The 24884-nt window shown below is 34.3% G+C and overlaps 1 protein-coding gene across 4 annotated transcripts in view; it reads right to left on the minus strand.

The window, feature by feature from the left end:
- Positions 1 to 24884, minus strand: part of SMG1 (SMG1 nonsense mediated mRNA decay associated PI3K related kinase) — a 138636-nt gene that overhangs the window by 79997 nt on the left and 33755 nt on the right. For 2 of the 4 annotated variants that reach the window (XM_077141681.1, XM_077141679.1), the window contains exons 2-8: positions 14401 to 14564; positions 13252 to 13407; positions 7906 to 8042; positions 6497 to 6555; positions 5289 to 5502; positions 1790 to 1915; positions 1309 to 1381 (exon numbers count right to left, since the gene is read on the minus strand). In XM_077141681.1, the coding sequence (XP_076997796.1) occupies positions 1309 to 1381; positions 1790 to 1915; positions 5289 to 5502; positions 6497 to 6555; positions 7906 to 8042; positions 13252 to 13407; positions 14401 to 14564 (929 nt within the window). Of the gene's footprint in view, positions 1 to 1308; positions 1382 to 1789; positions 1916 to 5288; positions 5503 to 6496; positions 6556 to 7905; positions 8043 to 13251; positions 13408 to 14400; positions 14565 to 17732; positions 17791 to 24884 lie in introns of all 4 variants that reach the window. The other 2 variants (XM_077141682.1, XM_077141680.1) reach the window with 2 other exon arrangements.

Raw genomic sequence — 24884 nt, forward strand, 5'->3', positions numbered from 1 at the left:
CTAGATGGAGAGTAAGGAATGGTTAGTTACGGCTTAATTGGTTCAGAGTTTCTTTCTGTTTGGGGTGACAGGAAACTTTGGTAACAGAAGCACAACACTGTGAATGTAATTAGCACCACTGGATTATAAATTTGAATGTATTTAAAGGGGAAATTTTAGGTATATTAAATTACTAGAATAAAAACTTTTCTAGAATAAAAATGTTTTAAATAAGACTGTACAACACAGTGAACCTATGTAATCTATGGACTACAGTTAACAATATAATTATATTAATATGGTTTCATCAATTGTACCAAAGTATCACACTAATGCAGTGTTGTTAATAGGGAAAAATGTGTGAGGGCTTGTATATAAGATCCTTGTACTTTCTGAGTTATTTTTCTGTAAATCTACAACTTCTCTAATTAAAAAAAAAAACTTTAAGACATTAAAAAAACTAAAGAGTCTTGTTTTAAAAGGTTTGAGGGTGGGGGGTGCAAAATGTAAGAAAATAAGGCATCAGTGGCTGAGGGTTCAATTGGAGTTGAGAGGCTATTCTGCAAGCTATTCTTACCCAAGCTTTGGCTAGATATTGCTAATTACCACATTTTGCCAAATCCCAACCAAAACCACTCCTGTTAACCCTAAAGAACACCTAGGGTTCTGAGATTCTACAAAAGTTTTCATGTACTAAGTTGACTTGCCTGAAACCTATTACCTCAGAGGGTTTCTAGGGCCTGATAAATTCTGGGGCCCAGAGAGGCCAGCCTCTCCAAGAATATCTTCTAATTCCATCCCCCTATTCTACATTGTTGACACTCCTTTTCAATGTAGAAAAAGTTAGAATGGGCATAGCCCCAAGACTTCTATAGATTGGGAGTAGCATCAAAGAAAAAGGAGTTATAACAGAGAAGATAGGATTTAACAAACAAGTATGACTGCTGATTCACTTATAATGATATTTCTTTTAGCTTCCAGTGTTTTGGAGCAACTAGAAGGAAAAATATGAAAATGTGGAAAGGTAACCCATACCAAACTGAAATCTGTTCTGTAATTAATTGTTAAAATTCATTTGAAAATGAATGTTTTTGTATATATATTTCGCAATAAAACATGTTTAAAAGAAAAGGTATGTGGTTTTTAAGTTGCCCATCCTTAAAAAATGCCCTATATTACAGCATTAGCAGTGTTAATCTCTTGTCATGATTAACTAATGCTGCAGAAATTAAAATTTTGAGGCAACTAATTTTTTTAATTATAAAATAAATAGTATAAAACAGGTGGTCTCTGAGGGACCAGCACCCCTGTCCACACTAAAGGACTTACCAGACACTTGCTGTGTGAGCGAAGGTTTCTGAGTATGATCTATATGCCATCCGACTAATATATCAACCGTATCCTTGACAAGAACAAAGAAAGACGGGGCAAATCATTTTTAAGATCTTATTGCTATTCTACTGTGGATCATTTCAGAGAAAAGACCCTAAAAGGGAAATCTGTGTTCTAACTATTGACATTACAGAAACTTAAAAACATATGGGGGGGGGGGGAGGCAGAAAAATAATGAAACTGCATCTCCGACACTAGTGAAGTGATAACTTTGAGTTTCTCTAAATATCTTAAGGTAACAATGCCAGAAAGAAAAGTTCAGGTAGCATTTCTAAAAACAGTATTACTGCACCATTCAACTTTCTTGATTATACTCAATGGAACAGAAGCATTGTATTTTCTCTGATTCCCCAGTTTATCATACATAAAGTCATTCCCTCACCCCAACATCTGGAAAGAGAAGGCAGAGAAAACTCACCCTAAAATTAGTGCTGAAAATATGAGGGTAGCATCGAGCCACCAAAAGAATGCACTTAACACATTTGCAAAGTAATTCTGGTGTATCCACATTTTCAAGAATGGACTGCAGACTGGTCATTACAAGCTTAAAAATAAAAGTTACAAACCACGAACAATCAACACAATAGAAAGAAAATACGCAAGCAGTGTCATCATTAACAGTGACTATATCCAAATATGTTTGTGAAACCAAATAAAGTAAATTCTATAGTCTTAATTAAAACAAACATTTTTTAAAATATTTCATTAACTGGGTGGGCCACGGTGTTTCAGCAGGCAGAGTTCTCACCTACCATGCCAGAAATCCGGGTTCAGTTCCCGGTGTCTGCCCATGTCAAAAAAATAATAATAATAATAATAATTTCATTAACTAAGACATTAGGCTGAAAAAATACTTTCTCTTCTTTTACGTTTGTTAACATTATTCATAAATGTTCCTTTTAATACCATGGGTGTGATTAAATTTCAAATACAAAAAGTAAGATATGCTTAAGAAACTTTCTATAACTATAACACAATTACTTTCCAATTCAAAATACAGAGAAATTCTACACAACTTATGCTTTAATGTTGGCACTTGCTTCAAATTGGAGCAATTTAGTTGAAATTAATGTGGCCCCACACATAAATGAAATATAGGCTCATGTTATCACTGTATATATTTTTTTAATAAAATAAACCACTGATTATTTTAGTTATTAAAATTCATTTTTCTCTTTTTTATAAAGGAAATGCTGTAATTAGAAAACCATAATTTGCAACAGCCAAGAGAAAAAAAAGAATATTTACAAGATCTCAAGGTATCGTGCCCAGATTACTCAATAATAACAAAGGTAAAAAATAAATTTTCACAATGGAAAGGATCTGGTGGTCCTCATTACAACCAGATGATTAAACACCGCATCTCCAAGATTGAGACAACCTGACATTATGCCTACTGTTCTGATGCAATGAGAAGTATGAAGCAATGAAGTATTCTTGCCTAAAATGTTTAAACTGAATCGAATCCAGAAGAAACACTCAAACAAGCCCAGAAAGTAGAAAATTCTAAAATATGGAGGACAAAAAGGTTCAGGGAACGCTTCTAGATTCAGAGCGACAAGAGGCACAACACCAAGCACAATGCATGAATCTTTGTGGGATCCTGGATCAAGGAAGACAAAAAGCTATAAAAGACATTTTAGGGGCAGTTGAAAAAATTTGAATATGGGTTATACTATTTAATAAAATTGTTAATTTTTTTAACACTTTAACAAGGCGTGGTTATAATGCTGGTGTTATCTCAGAGAATAGCCTTATTCTTAGGAACTAACTGTTGAAGTATTTAAGGATGAGTATTTGTCACAGTGTGAAATTAATTACTTTCAAGTGGTTCTGCAAAAAAGTCGGTATGTGTGTGCAAAGTAAAACAACCATAGCAAAATGTTATTAATAAGTGGCAAATCTAGGTTTAGGATATATAAATATTGTGCTAGTTTTTCTGGTTCCATGCAGATTTGAAATTTTTCAAAATAAATAGTAGGGGAAATGTTGGTAATATAAAAACTGTATGTACTATCATAACTTGCCAAACCCCAACCAAAACCATTCCTGCTAATCCTAAAGAACACCTAGGGCAACATATAAGAGTCTATAAAGGTTCCATGCACTAGGGTAATATTCCAAAACCTACAAACTCCAGATGGATCCCTGAACCAGATAAGTCCTGACATGCAGAGGGAACAGCCCTTTCAGAACATTAACTAGTTTCATCCCAGTATCCCATATTATTGACAGCCCTTTCCAACAGGAAAGGTTAGAATGGGCATAGCCCAAATACCCCTGAAGAGCGGGAGCAAGATCAAAGTTGAAGGTGGAGTTATACAAAGGTTGGGTTTAACAAATAAGTATGAGAACTGACTCATTATATTGCTATAGCCAGTACCTTAGAGCAGTTAGAAATAAAAACCTAAAATGGTGGAATTGTAACCCATATCAAACTCTGAAATCTGTTCTACAACTAATGGTTGCAGTATACTTTGAAATTTATTGCTTTTATGCATGTTATTTAAAGAGAAGGAAGAGTATTAATAGAGAAGACAGGATTTAACAGCTGAATCATTACACTGATATTTCTGTTGGTCACCAGTGCCTTGGAGCATTACAAGAAAATACAAAAAATCATGAAACTGTAACCTGCACCAAATTCTATATAATTACATGTTAAAATGTACTTGGCATGGTATATATGAGTTTTTTCTTCTTATTTCTTTTTCTGGAGTGATGCAAATGTTCTAAAAAACGATCATGGTGATGAATATACAACTATTTGATGATATTATGAGCCACTGATTGTATACCATGTATAGAATATTTCTATGTTAAGAATGTATGTGCTGGATGGGCGATAGTGGCGCAGTGGCAAAGTGCTTGTACGTAGTTTTATCAATAAAATTTTTTTTAAATGTACTTGGAAATTTAAAGCTTTTATATATATATATATGTTATATTTCACAAATTTAAAAAACTGTTAATTAAAAAAACTAGAAAAATAAACTGTATGCAGAATAAGCCAATCTGATGTTGTGCTGTTTAATTACAGATAACTTTCTGAATATTTCCCAAAATTTTTGTCATAACCTCTATAATCAAGAAAAAAATGCACTTTAAAAAAAGCAGAACTGTTCCTTGTATTTTTTAACCACTTATTTTTTATTGATACATATATTCACACATCATATAATCATCCAAAGTGTGCAATCAATGGTTCACAATAGCTGTGCATTTATCATCACAATTGACTTTATTCTTTTGTGAAATATAACATATATACAAATAATTTTTTTAAAACTATTTAACCAAAATAATGCTTATCCTGAATTGTAAATATTGTAAAAAAAATTGCAAATATTCCAAACACTAATACCCTAATTTAAAAAAATACTAAGTCAATAAAAATTTAATTATTTATAATCTTGCTCAAAATTAAATCAGGGATTATCTCTTAATGTGTTCAGATCACAAGGTGAAATAAAACTGGGTAAGCTGAAATTCATCTATACACAATTGTTTTATATCATTTGGAATACGAATTTTTTACAAAAAGGCTTAGAATTTGTGATGTTTAGTTTCAGTCTCTCAAAAAACATGATGTCCCTCCTAACCATCAGATAAGACACCAGCATACCAATTATTCGGGTGGAGTTCCTATTTCCAAATCTGCAAATAATTCTGGCATTAAACAACCTCAAAGGAAAGCTTCTACAAAGCCAATAGCCCGATCAAAAATACTAACATTTTAAATGTACCTTTAACGTGTATCTTTACTCAAGTTCAGGAGAAGGAATATTATTAACATGATATTTACTATCAACAGATAACCCCTATTCTAAATTTCATTTCTTCAAGCTCTGTCCAACAACATACATTAAGAACATTTTTCTTCCCAAGTCCATCATCATTTTTTTCCCCATTCTTACCTGCATTATAGATGAAAAGGCTTTCTTTTCTCCCACAGTCTCTAGTGCTTTGTAGGTGGCACACAAGTAGAGGAGCTTAACTTCATCTTTTGCAGATGAGCTAAATTTGCTAAAAATCCATTTGAAGATCTTCTCAGCCTCATAGCTCAGAGAAGCACAAAGAAGGCCAAGACAGCAAGCTCCCTCCTGTCTCAACTCCTGAAGCAATTTGCTACTGTGTTTATTTTAATGCAAACAAAACAAAACATACATAAAAAGCTTAAGCTTTCAAAGATGACAAGAATGGCACATCTTACAAAAGAAAAGTCTTAAATGACTTTTTAAAAATTTCTGTTCAAACTATATAAAAGGCTGAAATTTTATTCATTCAAAATACTTTTTTTCTCTATTCTGCAGTGCCTAAAAGTACCTTTGTCAGACATTAGGTTTTCTTTTTACAACATCGATCATTACAAACAGTGAGGAAAGACCCAGAAATGCTAAAATTCAGGATTCAAATTCCATCTCAAACAACATTAAATGATGCACAGAAAAAGACAGCAGCAAATCACCAGATAACACATGCACTATAAATAACCTATTTCTATATAATGTTCAATATGTACTGTAAAATAGGAATATAATGAATTTATAATAACACTGATTTAAACATAATAAGTAACTATATAAAATTGAATAAAACCATCAAAAGGTCAAAAAGTTAGTGACCTGCTAAGATGAGTTTTGGGTGCCTTCCAACTCTAATTCATTGGGAATTACCATATGAAGAAATGAGTTTGCACATCTTTGGAGAATCCCAGTAATCACTTAGAATAGACTGCTTGAATCCACTCTTGCCCAAAGAAGAAAGCTCTCTTTTACTTCTCTTCTCTAAGCAGTTTCAAAACTCTGCAGTCTACAAAATTAATTATAATCATTCATGCCTACATCAAGAGTTTATGTTATTCTACAAGCCAATGCTGAATTATTAAGTCAGGTTGCCAAATTGGAAAAAAAAAAGGAAAATGGCATTCCCTTTCCAGTGGATTAAATTTGTATTCAATGACAATTAACATATAATACTTTAATACATATAAAGATAACAAGAGAACCAAAAGAAATAGTAAACATGTTAATAAATGAAGGCAATGGGTTATCTTTTGTACATTTAATAATTTCTGAAATACATATTTTAAGTCATTTATATTTAACTACTATTAGTTTCTTACCTTTCATTAAGCACATCATGTACAGCAGCCAAGATATTATCCAACTGTTTAACTAGTACCTTTAAGAAAACACATTTATAAAAACTTCAAATTCCCACATTTTTAAGAATAACATCGTGTACTTTCATTTTTTAACTAGTCTTCCCCTCAAAATTATAACTGAACAGCACCTTACTTTTCTTTATATTCCCAGTTCCTGTTTAGCTTATTTCAGGAGTATTAAAGTTTCCTATCAGACTATGAGAGAAATTCATCCATAGGAAACATAGAACCATAATCATATTGAAAAATATGTAATTCAAAAAGATTGTTTTATTAACTACAAAAGACGTAAAAAAAAAAAAAGATGGAAATATATGATAAAGCAATATGGTAAAAACGTTAATGGCAGAATTTAGATGGTGGTTGGTATATGGATCTTCACTGTAAAATTCTTTCAACTTGGTGCATATTTGAAATTTTTTTCAATAAAATATTGGGGTGGGAAAAAAATTGGGATGGGGAGAACGTGCTTTGAGCCAAATGTTATTTACCTTACTACATTCTCATTTATTTTCTCCTGCTCTATATTGAGTTCTTAATTTAACATCAGGAGAATTACTTGGAGTGGAGAGAAAATTTTAACTTCCCCTCACTTTGTTTTTTAAATAAAAGGCTTGTGCTTTACCTAGTCCTAGTCACCAGACCCACCCCATTTCAGAAATGAATAACAAAGACAATGTTCAGCAGTGGCAAACAGAAAAAGAAAATTCTGATGGCAACAGGATTACCCACAGAACAAAATGTGTTAAAAATTAGAAGTGCTTTATTGCTGAAAGCTGAATCATTCAATTGATATCTCTTTTAGTCTCCAGTTTTTACTTTAGAGTAGCTAGAAGTAAAAACCTAAAATTATAACCCATGTCAAAGTCTGAAATATGTTCTATAACTAATTGTGGTGCTACGCTTTGAAATTATAGCTTTTTTGTATATACGTTACTGTTCACAAAAAAAAAGGAAAAAAAATCAATTGTGATGATAAAAAAGTATTTAAGCCCTCTAGCCTCCTATATTCTGGAGCAGCTAAAAGGAAAAATATGAGAGGATCATATGGTAACCCATGACACTCTGGGATCTATCCTGTAACCACTTTTTGAAGGGTGCTTTGAAAACTACTGCTTTTTTATTTCTTTGCTTTGAATTTATGTTACACTATACAATAAAAGAAGTGCTTCATTGCAGAAGGCACCAATGTGAATTCAACAATGAACATGGGGGCAATTCAGGCCAATTTAAACCTGGAATAAGGAATCCCCCTTATTTTTCCTTAGAAGCAAACCTTTCCCGTTCTCACACAACTCCATATAACATTATCTAGTTCATTCTAAACACACAAAAATTATCAACATTTCCAAACATACAATACTAACCAGTTTATTTTCTGGTTGCTGAATAAATTCTTTCAACTGCTTTACAGTAGCCAGTCTCCGGTCTCTGTCATCTTCCCGGGTAATCCTCCGAAGAAGATTGGACAGTCGAGACTCATCAGAATAAGACATCGATCGCTCTGTAAATACAAGCATTTAATTTTCCATTGAGTACAAGTAAGCCTAGAAATACTACAATCTAAATATATCAAAGTACATCAAAAATCACAGTCGACTGGACAATAAAACTCAATGAATGCAGGTAATGTCACTCTTTCGTTCATCACTATTGCCCAAGCTCCAGTAGAGTGCCTGGAATATAGACGACCCTCAGAAAAGATTTGCTGAATAACAGAAATAAGGAAAAAGAAAAAAAAAAAAAAGATTTGCTGAAGAAAAGAATAAATGAATAAACCTAAGAAAATTGAACACTCATTCCAGAGGACCAAATAAGAGGGAAAAAAAAGGTTTAGAAACTATTTTCTTCAGGTCTGTTCTAAAAAACTTTCAATACGTAGGTAAATGGCCTGAGTAAAAAGCTAGAGTATAGGTAAGCCTCTTCTACAATTTAGGGATAAAACCTCACGGAGGTAGAAAAGGGCCACATCTATTTCTCATTAAGGTATCCCACCGGAGGAAAATCTCTTATTCACAGTATCACTTCCCCAGGACAAGGTATTGGTGAATTGGAATCACACATTTAGTTCAACAAAAATCTAATCACCACCTGCCATGGTCAAGGCAGGCCACCACAAGAAAAATGCAAATCAGAATCCTTCTTCCCTTTATTTTTTAATAAAAAAAACAAATATGAATGCTCCAACAATGCTGGATATTACTAATAAAGACACACTTAAGTGCTAATCTCTAAAAATATATGTAACTCCATTTCAGTTGTGGCACTTGAAGATTGATAATAAAAGAAACTAAAACATCTGACAGAAGAAATAAAATTTTTGCAATTCCCTAGACAGTAGCTTATTTCAACAAGGATGAAATATCTTTCACCTGAAAATATCATAAGGTTACCAGTTGGAAAAGCCAGGCTTTCTTTATAATTGCGCCATTAGTAAACTGCATAACTTTGAACCTGTACAAAGGATTGGACTAAATTAGTACTAAAGTCACTTTCTAGTTTCTAAGTCTAAGACTTCAAACATTACTAAGAAATAGCAAAGCCTCTGACTTAGTGATTCCACTTTAGAAGTTTACCCAAAAGGAATCAGTTTTATTCTCATAAGCAGTGGAGACAACCAAATCAATAGGCCAAGCCCTCAATCTTGGGTTTGTTCATATGAAACTTATCCCCACAAAGGACAGGCTAAGCCTACTAAAAATTAGGCCTAAGAGTCACCCCCAGAGAACCTCTTTTGTTGCTTAGATGTGGCCTCTCTCTCTCAGCCAACATGTCAAGCAAACTCACTGCCCTCCCCCTCTCTACATGGGACATGACTCCCAGGGGTGTAAATCTCCGTGGTAATGCAGGACCGAAATCCTGGGGATCAGCCAGGACCCAGTATCATGGGACTCAGAAAGCCTTCTTGACTGAAAGTGGGAAGGAAGAAATGGGACAAAATAAAGTGTCAGTGGCTGAAACATATTCAACAGAGTTAAGAGGTTATCCTGGAGGTTATTCTTATATAATACACAGATATCCCCTTTTTAGTTTAAGGTATATTACAGTGGCTAGAGGGAAGTGCCTGAAACTGTAGAGCTGTGTTCCAGTAGCCACGTTTCTTGAAGACGATTGTATAATGATATAGCTTAAGCAATGTGACTGTGTGTCTGTGAAAACCTTGTGACTGATGTTCCTTTTATGTATAGTATGGACAGATGAGTAAAATACATTGATTAAAAATAAATAAATAATGGGGGAGCAAATGTTAAAAGAAATTGAGTAGACTGAAATACTGGTGATCAATGGAAGGGAGTGGTAAGGGCTATAGAAAAAAAATAATAGGAGGAACAAAGGTTAAAATATATTGGTCCCTGGCCATTAGAGAAATGCAAATCAAAACCACAATGAGATATCATCATACCTACCAGAATGGCCATTATCAACAAAACAGAAAATGACAAGTGCTGGAGAGGATGCGGTGAAAGAGGCACACTTATCCACTGTTGGTGGGAATGTCAAATGGTGCAACCACTGTGGAAGGCAGTTTGGCGGTTCCTCAAAAAGCTGAATATAGAATTGCCATACGACCCAGCAATACCATTGCTGGGAATCTACTCAAAGGAATTAAGGGCAAAAACTCAAACAGACATTTGCACACCAATGTTTATAGCAGCGTTATTTACAATTGCAAAGAGATGGAAACAGCCAAAATGTCCATCAACAGACGAGTGGCTAAACAAACTGTGGTATATACATACGATGGAATATTATGCAGCTTTAAGGCAGGATAAACTTATGAAGCATGTAATAACATGGATGGACCTAGAGAACATTATGCTGAGTGAGTCTAGCCAAAAACTAAAAGACAAATACTGTATGGTCCCAATGATGTGAATCAACACTCGAGAATAAACTTGGAATATGTCATTGGTAACAGAGTTCAGCAGGAGTTAGAAACAGGGTAAGATAATGGGTAATTGGAGCTGATGGGATACAGACTGCGCAACAGGACTAGATACAAAAACTCAAAAATGGACAGCACAATAATACCTAATTGTAAAGTAATCATGTTAAAACACTGAATGAAGCTGCATCCGAGCTATAGGTTTTTGTTTTGTTTTGTTTTGTTTTGTTTTTACTATTATTACTTTTATTTTTTTCTCTATATTAACATTCTATATCTTTTTCGGTTGTGTTGCTAGTTCTTCTAAACCGATGCAAATGTACTAAGAAACGATGATCATGCATCTATGTGATGATGTTAAGAATTACTGATTGCATATGTAGAATGGTATGATTTCTAAATGTTGGGTTAATTTCTTTTTTTCCGTTAATTAATAATAAAAAAAAATTTTAAACTCTGAAAAAAAAGGTGAACACATACGACAAAATCCATCAAGCTTAATACTTTAGCATTCTGTAATCTATACCGTTTCAGGTTTTTATTTGACAGCAATGAACGCTGAAAACCCTGACTCACAATATTTGCAATAATAAACACTTGCTATACATCAAAAAAAAATATATATATATATATTGGGTAGATGGAAATACTAGTGGTCAATGAGAGGAAGGGGTAAGGGGTATGGTATGCATGAGTTTTTTCTTTTTATTTCTTTTTCTGGAGTGATGCAAATGTTCTAAGAAATGATCATGGTGATGAATATACAACTATGTGACGATATTGTGAGTCACTGATTATATACCAAGAATGGAATGTTCATATGTTAAGAATGTTCATGTTTGTATATTATGTTTTGTCAATAAAAATTTTTTAAAATTATGGATAAAAGATAAACAAATAATAGGGGGAACAAATATCAAAATAAATACAGTAGACTGAAATACTAGTGATCAATGAAAGGAAAGGGTAAGGGGTATAGGAAAAAATAATACAGGGAACAAAGGTTAAAATACATTGGGTAGATGGAAATACTAGTGGTCAATGAGAGGGAGCGGTAAGGGGTATGGTATGTATGAGTTTTTTTTTTTTCCTTTCTATTTCTTTTTCTGGAGTGATGCAAATGTTCTAAGAAATGATCATGGTGATGAATATATAAGTATGTGATAATATTGTGAGCCACTGATTGTACACCATATATGGAATGTTCATATGTTAAGAATATTTGTGTTTGTATGTTGTTTTGTCAATAAACATATTAAAAAAGAATCAGGTTTTTAAAGCTATACGCAATGAAAAAAAAACCCAAGCTGTATGCACAAGATGTCACTAAAATGTATACATGTGGATTTAATTTAATCCTCCAATTAAAAATATGGTTATAAAATAAATGTCAAAGAGTAAAATTATACCCAACAAAGAACATAACTCAGAAATCAAGACTCCTTACTTGGCTTTACAAATAAAATTTATTTCCTTTTTTAGGAAAAAAAAAATCATCATTAACTCTAATCCACTGAATTATCAAGATATTTACCTACACAGTTAGGATCTGTGCAGTGAGGCTTTTGTTATAAGCTAGAAGGTAGTACTGCTATAATTAACTTTAAGAAAGGTCTTTACCTACTCTATGAGACCAAAAGAAGAGAGGCTTATTTTGTCCAAAACCTAAATTTTCTGTAGGACATAATTTAACTTAACCTAGGTCTGGATAAATCATTTAAACAACCCAGACACACGGAGCCCAGAATGGGAATGAGGGCTTGTAATTCTGTATGGCTTAATGTAATGCATGGATACATCCCAAAGTATGCTGAACAGATAATTTAAAAGAATTGACAAGGTCCCTTGAAGTACAGCAGAAAAAATATGGAACTATTAAACTTTGCCATCAGGGAAACCCCTGATACTGTCTCAAACATTAGGAACTCCGAAGTAAATAGGCCAAGCCCTTGATCTTGAGGCTTGTTCCTGTGAAGTTTTCTGTAGCAGAGAAGCTAACCCTACCTACAAAGGTTCTACAAAGGTTCCATGCATTCTGATTACTTTCCAGAAACCTACACCCTCCAGCTAGGCTCCGAGACCAGTTAAGTCCTGAAACCCAGAGGTATCAGCCTCTCCAGAACTATCCAATAGTTCTATCCCCCTATTCCATGTTATTGACAGTCCTTTCCAATATGAAAAAGTTAGAATGTCCCTACTGGAAGAAATATCAAAGAAGATGGAGTTATAACAGAGAAGAAAGGATTTAACAAATGATTATGAACTGCTTGAATGATTATATCGATATTTCTTTTAGTCTCCAGTGTCTTGGAACAGCTAAAAGGAAAAACCTACAACTGTGAAAAACAACTCTGAAATCTACTCTATAATTATTTGTTGCAGTGTGCTTTGAAATTTATTGCTTTTTTGTATATATGTTATTTTTCACAATTAAAAAAAAAGGGACCATCCATACAGACCTATATCCCTACAGGCCCTAAGAGTTCCAGGATTTGCTGCAGTAAGGGCCTACTATATACCACTGATTCAGTACCCACAATAATGAGAAAACCTTTTCTTTAAAACATTATCTGGTCTTCTAATCAGACTTTAAGAGAACTTTCTTTTTAAAAATATTAAAACCTTTCTTGTGAGAAAGTACTCCAGGAAATAGTTCACAGGAAAAGAAACACAAACAATATCATGGGCACATGTGCTTTCAAATAACAATAAATCAATCAACCCATTCATGTGCAAAGCCTTAGTAAGAAATGAGGCAGCCAGGATAAGAGGGATAAAACTATTCCTGAGGCATATGTGATCAGTGCATCAGTTTTCCCAGCCTTACCCTGTGATTTCCTCATGTCTTTGGTGGCTAATGCACGACTGCCATGCTGAACACTGGTGAACTCAGGGCTGGTCACATTGTTAACCCTCAGCTCTTGCCCCAACGACTTCCGACCATAAGTATTTTCCCCAGATCCTCCATTGACACTGTAGCCACCTAAAAACAATAACATTTACATTATTTTAATAGGGTTGTTGGCTCAATCAATTCCGAGAAGTTCAGGATCCTAGCACCTAATTTGTGGCTTAACCAGCCTTTGCATCTCATACTTTCTCTGTATTGTCTGCCGTGAAATCATTTTGATTTATGTATACATTTACTGGAAGATAAGCAGAGATGTGAAAACTAAATTAAGTCAGATTTTGCACTTTGTTTAAAAAGCCGTTAGAGAGAAGGCAGGGTTGAAGAAATGAATATGATTGCTGAATCATTAAATTGATATTTCTTTTAGTCTCCAATATCTTACCAGCTAGAAGTAAAAACCTAAAATTGAAGAATTGTAATGAATACCAAACTCTGAAATATGTTCTACAACTAATGGTTATGCTGTGCTTTGAAATTTATTGCTTTTTTGTAGATATGTTATTTCTCACACACACACAAAAAAATCAATTGTGATGATAAAAAAATTATTTATTCCTTCCAGCCGCCTATATTCCGGAGCAGCTAGAAGGAAAAATCTGAGATGATGGTATGGTAACCCATGACAAACTCTGGGATCTGTCCTATAACTATTTGTTGAAGAGTTCTTTGAAAACTATTGCTTTTTTCTTTCTTTGCTGTGTATACATGTTTTACTATACAATAAAAAGAATTTTTTTTAAAACATAAAAGCTATTAGAAGCCTAGAGGAGAGATGGTAGTCAGGAGGACTTCAGCCATAACAGTAATATCGTATCTTTTTGCCAAGAAACTGCATTTTAAGTATTACATGTGTAGGCAAAAAAACATTTAATTTTTTTTCTAAATAAGAAGGGAAACTTATGAAGATTCAGAAATAATGCTATATTTAGTACTTATAGTTTTTAAAATATTAACTAAAATAAAATGTAAGTAAGGAAGAAAGGAGTAGAGGAAGGGAGGAGTGAAGGAAGGAGGGAAGGAAAATTTTAAAAATATATGCCTCCAGCAGTAAGGAAAAATAGATACCCTTTTCGTCATTCTGTATGTCAGCATGGATTCTGGTATCATCATGCCTTTGCCGAGACACCACAGCTGAATTTGAAGGTTGCAGTCCATAAGAAGAAGAACCACCCCTATCTCTGGATGCAGAATATTTTAAATTATCTGGGTCGGCTGATGCACTATCAGTTCTGTAAAGAGAGCAAAGTATAAGATTAGAACTTGAAACATTTTAATAGCCCACATCATTCTTTTTTTATACACCTGTCTCTTCTTCCCACCTTTTTTTAACCCTTACACTATTTTTAATACACATTCCAACGTCTGGTAAGTCTCTCAACTAGAAAACAATTGATTGTCAATGGATGAAAATTGCCAGTTCATCAGTCTTGTCTACTACTCTAAGGATCCATTCAGAAATATGACTAACTACCAGGATTACAGTACTCAAATCATCTCGATTTGTTTGGAACTTTACTGGTTTTAGCACTAAAACTCCCATGTCCTAGTCAAAGGCAGAAGGTTCGCCCTGGACTGTGCTAATTTCAAAACCGAAACTGCTGTTTCTTGAGAACTACCTCGCAGGTAGTTCAGACAGGTGGTTACACTGGTCCAGGACTCCCTTCACATTACCTCTGATAAAAAGGATAATTTTTCTTAACCACCACCCCTGCCCTAAAGAGAGGGTATAAAATTTTCAGACTTCCCTGCCACAAATTATGGCAATATGTCCCAAACTCTCATCTTTCTTATTTTAATTATAGGGTGGGAAAATAAACTATAGAATGAGATCTTAAAGCTAGCTCACTAGGATAGAAAACATCCACTGAAAAGTAAGATTACTTTTATGTACTGCAATGGTCAATGCCTTAGCTAAAGAAAATTAAAACTATATAAATTGAGGAAATAGAGTTTTAAGAAAATAAAAGTACCAGAACTCCAATAAAGCTGAATATGAAGGTTGTAGTTCACAACTAAGATTTAAGCACTGTTTAGATAATATCTGATGCTTGGATATTAATAAACAAGTGGTACAGCACCAGGGTAAAATTAAGAGTCCTTATCTGTCTGGTCTTTTCATTTCTATGCTTTAATTTCCTCATCAGAAAAATAATTTATCATGAGTCCCATCTCCCCATCAATTACTTAAGAAATAAGGCAATACACAGCATATGTGGCACCACATTAAAAATACAAATAAGAAGTTTCTCTCCTGAAATTCCTTCTGAAAAAGAAACAATCTTACTAAAAGAAATCAATTCTATTAATTTTACTAAAAATACCTTTGGAACCTTCAATCATTTGGAAAAGCTGGTAAGAGCAGAAACCAAATTAGTGCTCAATCCCTATGGCCCTCCCCTATGTGTAAAAATAAGAGCAGTGCTTTGTCAATATTTTATTTAATTTACCATCTTTTCCTTGGCCCCACCAACAAAAAAAATGAATATGGAACTTTGCATAGGACTCAACTAGCCCAACACCTAGCCTGTATTTATTGCAACAGATATTAACATAGAATGCAGCAACAGGTCAGATTAAACTTTAATACCTAACTGGCACAAGTCTAAATTACTCTGAACAGCTCTCAATTTGAAACCTGATAAAAAAATTCAGTAACCCTAGCAAATAAAATAACTAAGACTCTACCCTACAATGGAGTATCTTCTCAAGATTCACAGTTCACGCATTGATAGACAAAGCTTAGTACTTCCAACATATGGAAAAATAAATCTATGAAATTTCAAGAAAAAAATTATAAGAGATATTTTCTAAGTTTACTAAGTCTATAAGCACTTAAATACCTTTACACACTAAATGGGACATAAGAACTTTTATCAGCTAACTGAAAGACATTCACCACAAATCTATAAATAATAGCATATTAAGTATATATCTATAATAAATAATAATATACCATTAATTTCTGAAGTGATTTAAAAAAATAAAGCAAGAGCTTATAAGCTTTTCTGAAAGGTTTTGAATTGGTCTATATGTATGCCACCTAACAACTTGGAAAAATAGACTGTTAGTAAATTAATGAATAAAATAAATATATGACTAATTCTGAAACAGCAAAATAACAAAGTCTACCAATACTGAAGCATGCCTTCATTTCCTATTTTGATGATGTTTGTTTATCATATATGTTACCCTTACTATTAATAGTTAAACATTTTTATCATTTTCTGGTGACACAATAGTAAATATAAAGGAGCAGAGAACACAGATTAAAAAAAGATCTGGGCTCAAATCCCAACTCCATCACTGAAAAGGTATGTGTGCCTTTGCACAAGTTAATCTCCAAGACTTAGTTGTCTCTTGTATAAAATGCAGATATCTATCTAACATGTAAGACTGAGAAGCCTAAATAAGATAATTCTTAAGAAATACTTAGCTCAAAGGGTACAAAGTTATATTATGACCACAAACTATCTACAAAATAAATTCAAGATTTCCAGTCCACTAGACAATATACAAATCATGAGTACAATCAAAATAAGTTTTTACATTGAATATATTGCAGCTGATTTTAAGTTTACCATTAAAGAAATAAAATAATCTACTGCTACCAACAAATCCATTTCTAACTAGGAAGCTTTTGATTTAAAACTAAACTGAAAAAGAAAAAACAGAAGGAAATTTCCAATTTGCTAAAATACAGGTTTTAAAAGTCTATGAATTATGAACACCATGATTCTTTTTTCACAATTTAGGTTTCAGAAATACAACCAAAAAATTCACTACAGTAGGGCTGCTGTCTCAGACCTACCTAAAAGGTCCTTAGTTGTTACGTTTTCTCAGTATAAATTGATCAAAATATTTCCAATCAGACTTCAGGTAATAGTAAAGTAAATGAACTAAAAGCACAAACTGACTCAACATTTATTATGAAATCTCTACTTTTATAACATCTAGCTTGCTTAGGTCTCCAAAACTTTACAGAAGAAAAAAAATCAATGTCAGGCTGTTAGCATGAAAAAGAAAATCATCCCAGCCCAGTAAATAGAAAACTGTTAAAAAACAGAAACAAGCACTTAAAATGAGGCAATCAAAGGCACAAAATAGAAAATGCAGATATGAACTCAGAGAGGAAGGCATAAACGTTAAACTAGTTAAAAGGACTAAAAAAGCTATCATCTGCCAGAATTAGTGGGCCAAATTAGTGGAAAGAAAAAAAGTATCTTGGCAAGACTAAAAATCTTAGCATGGATGCAAAAATACTTCCACAGCCCCTTTAATATTTTAAAAATATTACAGAAAAAAAAAAAAGAAATGCATAAAACTTCCCCAAAATGACCAAATTCAAGTTAAAGCCTGATGTACATGCCACATGAGAGGTAAGTTTCTAAAGCTCATACCTCAAAAATCGCATACTGTATAATATGGAGCCTTTGTGAGGTTTTGCATCAAGTCAATCTGTAAGACAGTAGTTATAATATTAGTGAAGACAGTGGGTTAAAACATTTGTTGTTCAAACATGAAGCAAATATCATCCATGGATTAGGTGCTTTTAGTTAAACTATGGCCCCCGAGGGTTACATAACACTGAAGTAAAAATTGAGATGCAAAGCTGTTCTGTGTCTTAACAGGATAGAGAGGCTTAAAGTAGCAACCAAAAAAATTTTAGTACATAAAGGAATTTAAATGTTAATTGTAACATACAAATCACATGCAAATATAATTATTGCTCATTTTAGCTACCTATTCTCAATATACAGAAAATGTGATACATCTGGGAAGTCATTCATTTTGAATGACCCAAATCTTTCAATCTCACATCAACAATCCACCATATTTAAGGGCTAGTTCCTCCTGGCTAAATGTGGTTTTGTGATCCAGTTCTCATTAGTATTATTTTTCCTTAAAAAGGGGGGAAAAAAAAAAAAGGAGCCATCTCTGGAAAGTCACAGAATTCCCTATCAGGAAACTTTCCTGTAAAGCACCCCAAAAATGACTTGATGCAAACACCATCCCCAAAAGTGGTGCCACTGGAATAAGCATCATTTTACTTAAAGTTCTTTTTAACTAAGCTTATTAAGGGATTTCAATCTCATGGTAAGATGTAATTTGTAATGGATAGCAACCAAGAAATGAGATGGCTGGAAATGCTTTTGTTCTCTATAGCAATAGTACACAAAGATAGCTTCAATGTCACAGAGCAAGTTAGTTGTATGACACGCTGTGAATTCTTCACAATTGAGTAATTATTTACTTCTAAATTATTTACTATCCATATAATGTCTCCTACTCACCTGGATTCAGATATTCTTTCATGATAGATAAAAGAAAGAGTGAAACTACAGATAACCCTAGATAGATCCTGTGTGCATCACTTCCACATTAGGAACACTGCTCTAAAGTACGAGTTTATGTCTAAAATATTCATTTGAAGGGCTCAAGGAGGAATGAAGACAATAAAAGAAAAAGTTTCTAAGGACTATTATGTGAAATTCTTCCCACAGGAGAAAACAGTAAGTTCAATTTAATAAAACAGAACTGGACCATCTCAAGCCAAAATCACACTCATTACCCTTTTCCTCTAACTGCAGCTGGGCCTTCAAGAATACCCATTTGCGCTCTGCCTTTGCAGAAATACCTTGCATTTGTCCATGTTTAATGGTTTTGGTTTTTCTACTTTTTTCTTTTTTCAGAAAAGTCTTCCACTTTTTCTGTGCAAAATAGAGTAGGAGGTATCCTAATTTTACTTAAGAAAAAGTAAGGTACGAAGAGATTTCCATAATGTCTCACAGCTAATGGTTGTAGAGCTGGTCTCCTGTCTTTCTGCTAGGATGCTCCTCTCACAATGAGAGACGTGGAAACAGGAATATTTTCTGCTATCATAGGAGGAAAGCATCAGGGCCTTGGTTAAATTTCCTGTTTGACAAAGGAATGTCATTACTGCAGGGTGCTGAAAACAGATGGTAATTAATATTTTAAAATTTTAGCTTATGTGTGAGACTAAAGCAAAAAATGTTTATTTGGTACAAAATTTATATTTTGACTAGTGCATTTCCTAATATAACTTATGTAGACAGCTTAATTGAATACCAGAAGTACATGGAACCTTGAGTAGGACATGAGATTTTGTTGGTTTGTCCAGAGTGATGCCCTGATAAATCCCAGAGTGATTTGAACAGTGAATAAAACAGTATTTGCAAAGAATGGTGAGAATGGGGGAAAATTCAACTTTCCCAAGTTGAATTCTTGATATTCTCACAAGCAGTGTGGACAAATAAGCTGTAGGCTGAGCCCCCAGTCTTGGGGTTTGTTCATATGAAGCTTAACTCCACAAAGGATAGGTCAAGCCTACTTAAAATTAGGCTTAAGAGTCACCCCCAAGAGAACCTCTTTTGTTGCTCAGATGTGACCTCTCTCTCCAGCCAACACAACAAGCAAACTCACCACCCTCCCCTGTCTACGTGGGACATGACTCCCAGGGGTGTGGAGCTTCCTGGCAACGTGGGACAGAAATCCTGGAATAAGCTGAGACTCAGCATCACGGGATTGAGAAAACCTTCTCGACCAAAAGGGGGAAGAGTGAATTGAGACAAAGTGTCAATGGCTGAGAGATTCCAAACAGAGTCGAGAGGTGATCCTGGAGGTTATTCTTACGCATTAAGTAGATATCACCTTGTTGTTCAAGATGTAATGGAAAGGCTGGAGGGAACTGCCTGAAAATGTAGAGCTGTGTTCCAGTAGCCATGTTTCCATGATGATTGTATAATGATATAGCTTTCACAACATGACTGTGTGATTGTGAAAACCTTGTGTCTGATGCTCCTTTTATCCACCTTGTCAACAGACGAGGAGAACATATGGAATAAAAATAAATAACAGGGGGAACAAATGTTAAAATAAATTTAGTTTGAAATGCTAGTGATCAATGAAAGGGAGGGGTAAGGGGTATGGTATATATAAATTTTTTTTCTGTTTTCATTTTATTTCCTTTTCTGAATAGATGCAAATGTTTCAAGAAATGATCATGATGATGATATGCAACTATGTGATGATATTGTGAATTACTGATTATGTATATAGAATGGAATGATCAAAATAGGAATGTTTGCGTTTGTTTGTTTTTTGGTATTTAAAAAAATTTTTTTAAAAATTTAAAAAAAAAAAAAAAAAAGAATACCTATTTGCTTCTCTAGCCAGGATTCTCTCCTTTCCAAAACAGCTTTCTAAATATCTGCCCCTTATCAGACCCTGACTCCACTACCTCCTCCTTTACCAAAAGACTGACCTTAAAAACTCCAGCTTTATGAGAAATCAGAAACCATTCCAAAACACTCTCAAAAATAAGAGAACATTTCTGAATTCCTACCAAGTGTTGAATACTTCCCCCAAACATTTCACATACATTAATTTCACTTACTCCTTAACACAATCCTACCAGATACGACTTTACGAATGAAGTAACTAAGGTTCCATAACTGACCTAAGGGTTGCACGGGTGGTAAAAGGCAGAGCAGGACACAAACCCAGTTCTGTATGACTTTCAGGGTCTTCAACACTCCATCATAATGTCTGCCAACATCCTTCCAATAAATCCACAAACTCACCTGCATCTATACACACAAACTTCCTTCCTATTATCCTAGCCTAACGGAACAAGTAAACCTCCTAGTTATCGTAATCCTTCTACTTGTCCTCCAGATCCACATGTGTGTGCCCCCATCATCTGGGGTCCTGTCCCTATCTCTCTCCTGTATATTGAAAAGTTTCACATTTTACTACTACTCATCACATCAACATACAAGGATTCTCAAGTCTTTCCTTTAAAAAAACACAAACAAAACATTAACTCCCTTTCTACTTCCACTTCTGTTGGGACCCTATACAACCAAACCTCTTGAGAAGTTTTTCTTCTTTGCCTTCACTCACTTTGCAACCCACTGCAATTTGAATTCCTTCTTCACTTCCTTCTTTAACCAGATTAGAAGCTGTGGACTATCATTTCAGTAATATGCTTACCAATCCCCTTAATTTCCCTTAAGATTCTCCTCAATCTAGCAAAGCCTCAACCCAAGATAAACCCAATTATCCATTACCCATCATTAAGTACCACTCCCAGGTCCTCCAGTGTTTATCTCCCACTTTCTACATGTACTTTCTAGTCCTTCCCCATTCTCTTCAAATTCCAGAATACTCTCCTGTCTCCCTACAACACACACATACAGACATACGCACAAAACTTCTTCACATTCTACTTACCAAGAAATATACCACAAACACATCTGCACCCAATTCTAGACCTTGACTGAACGTATTCTATTTACTTCCACTCTTTTGTGACTTTTCAAATACTCGAGTCTCTCCTATAGAGTCTACTTTTCCCACTCAATTGAATCTCCTCCTAAGCATGTAAACACTTCTAGTATTTTCCATTTTTAAGTAAAAAACAAAAACAGAAAAACCCTATCAATTTCACCTGCCCCTCCACCAATCTGCCTTCACATTCTACAGCCAAACTAATACAAATTTGATATGCTCTCCACTTCCATTTATTCATCAACTAGGCTCCTCAACCCACTCTGATCTAACTTCTGCCCCACCATGCTTGGCAAAGCCAACTATGACCTCGAGGTTGGTAAACCCAAAATACATTTCAGGCCTCATCTTACTCGTCCTCTCAGTAGCTTTCACAGGGCTGCTGAGTAGGGTTCTGCAGCCTGTGGCCTGCTCAAAGCCACCTAGCAGAGGAATGAGGTGGACTGAAAACCCTCCTTTTATAAATTCTTACAAATGACCCTCTGTGCTCAGATCCTGTGAATTCAAAGTAACTAGATTCTCCTGTTCCTTTTAAAAATACTCCTTCTATATTATGCTATATTTTTCTTCTCACCTCTCCAGTTCTATTTTTTGGGGGCCCTTGAAAGGTTTGCTCAGCCTCTTCCATTACACCACTAAACTCTCAATTCTTAAAGCCTGGTCTGGTTCATTTCACTTACATACTTTCACTTACAAACTTTCATTTCATAGTATATACCTTCATTATATACTTTCATTAAGTATGTAAGTTCATTTCACTTACATACTTTCCCCAAAACCATGCTCATTCCACCTGGATGACACTGACTATCAAATATGGGCCTCCATCATAGACATCTACTCTGAGGTTCAGATCTATATACTCAACTGGTTAAAAATTATCACAATGTCCTAATGCCACAAATGCAACAATCAGCTCCTTTCCACTCACTATCTGCCATTTTAATAAATGACACCATCATCAGTTATTTTTTAACAGATTGTACTATTTGACCAATCTGCTTCCCTACCTCCAATTTTGATCTCTATCCCATCGACCCTCCACATCAAAACAACAATAGTTCTAAAACATACAGTATCACTCCCACTCTGCCCTTGTCATCCTATTAGTATCCTGCTTCTCTTTTCAACTAAATCTCTACCAATTACCCCTTTTATGCTCTATACTCTGTTCTTCAAGCTTGAGCTTTCTTTTGGAAAGTTACTGATTCCCCTTAGGCTGCTAGAAGTTCCTGTTTTATATATACCACCAGAGTACCTACATTAGCACTTATGCTGTTTGAATACATATTTAACTGGGTCTTCTGTCAGCAGACTAAATATCAGGGCAGAGGCCTCTCAGTTTTGCTGCTTATCACTGTATCCCCAGTACCTAGAGGGCACATAAAACATTCCTTGACTTAATGATTGCCTATTCTTATCATTCCAGCCTTTTTCTTTGCTCTCAATTGCAGTTCCCCAACCTAACTCAATAACAACTTTTATCCAAGATTCAACCTGCAATCCACACTTCTCCAAAACTTGCTATTCAAACAGTATTTTCTTGACCATTTACCACAAGAACAATACTTACTAAGAGCTAAAAACTCAAAAAGGTGAAGGAAGATGGTTCCAACTCCATGAGAACTAATAATCTAGAAAGAAAATACTCTAAGTCAGCATCAGTTCCAATAAGATGTATAAAATGCTATGTGGTTTCTGAAGAAATTCTATCATTCAGCTCCTGCTTCTTCAAACTCTCTTAGCACTCAAAGTCTATTCCTACTAGCTTATACTTAGAGTTATATACTAGTCTCACTTTGTTCACTTGTTTGAAGTGTTAGTATTAAAGGCAGGGGCTACCTTACACAACACACAATTTAACTGGAAAAGAAAACAGCATAGTTCCTGACATATGGAGGAGGGGAAGGGGCCAGACAAGAAGATGACCTTAGTTCAAAATCCATGGGGACTGTTTAAATTAGATAAAGTTTTTTGTCAATTAAAATTCCTTAAATAAAATTCAGTATTCTCATATAATCGTAAGAATTACTTTTCTGAACACACACACACAAAAAAAGAGGTCGAAAACAGAGCCAGATTCTTCAGTATATTTAAGAACATTCAGAATTTTATCTACTTAATATGCATTTTCAAAACCTTATGCACTTTCGTACATCAAAGGACATTATCCTTTGTGAAAGTGAAAAGACATCCCACAGAACTGGGGAAAATATTTGCAAATCATATATCTGATAAGGGTTCAGTATCCATAAGATATAAAGAACTCCTATATCTCAACCAAACAATTTAAAAATTAGCAAACCAATTTAAAAATGGGCAAATAATCTGAATAAACTACACATTTCTCCAAAGAAGATATACAAATGACCAGAGAACATGAGAAGATGCTCAACTCATTGCAGATCAAAACCATAATGAGTTACCACTTCACACTCACTAGGATGGGCATAATGAAAATAAGTGTTGGTGAAGATGTGGAGAAACTGGAACCCTGAAGAACTGCTGGTGGGACTGGAAAATAGGCAGTTACTTGGAAAACTGTTTGGTGACTCCTCAACAAGTTAAACAGAACTTCCACATAGCCCAGCAGTTTCATTCTTATTTATATACCCAAAAGAACTAAAAACAGTTGTTCAAATAAAAACTTGCAATGAATATTCATGGCAGCACTATACATAATAGCCAAAAAACCGGAAACAACCCAAATGCCCATCAACTAATGAATGGATAAATAAAATGTGGTATAACAATACAATGGAATATTATTCAGCCATAAAAAGAAACGAAGTACTGATACATGCTACAACATGAATAAACTTCGAAAACATCATAGTAAATTAAAGATACCAGACAAAAAAGGTCACATATTGCATGATTCCAGTTATATGAAATATCCAAAACAGGCAAATTCAGAGAGACGGAAAGCAGATTAGCAGTTGTTAGGGGCTGAGAGAAGAGGTGTAAGGGAATGAATGCCTAACAGGTACAAGGTTTCATGTTACGGGTGATGAAAAATTTCTAGAATTAGACAGTAGTGATGGTTGTACAACAACATTCATGGCATGAATATATTAGATGCTAATGAATTGCCCACTACAAAATGGCAGTTATGTTATGTGTATTTTTAAACCATAAAAAAAAAATTGAATACTGAAAGGGTGTGCGTGTAAGGGGTATAGAATGTATGAGGTTTTTTTCTTTTTTCTTTCTTTTGCTGGAGAGATGCAAATGTTCAA

The sequence above is a fragment of the Tamandua tetradactyla genome, chromosome 23 (assembly GCF_023851605.1).
Source record: "Tamandua tetradactyla isolate mTamTet1 chromosome 23, mTamTet1.pri, whole genome shotgun sequence".
Classification (NCBI taxonomy): Eukaryota; Metazoa; Chordata; class Mammalia; order Pilosa; family Myrmecophagidae; genus Tamandua; species Tamandua tetradactyla.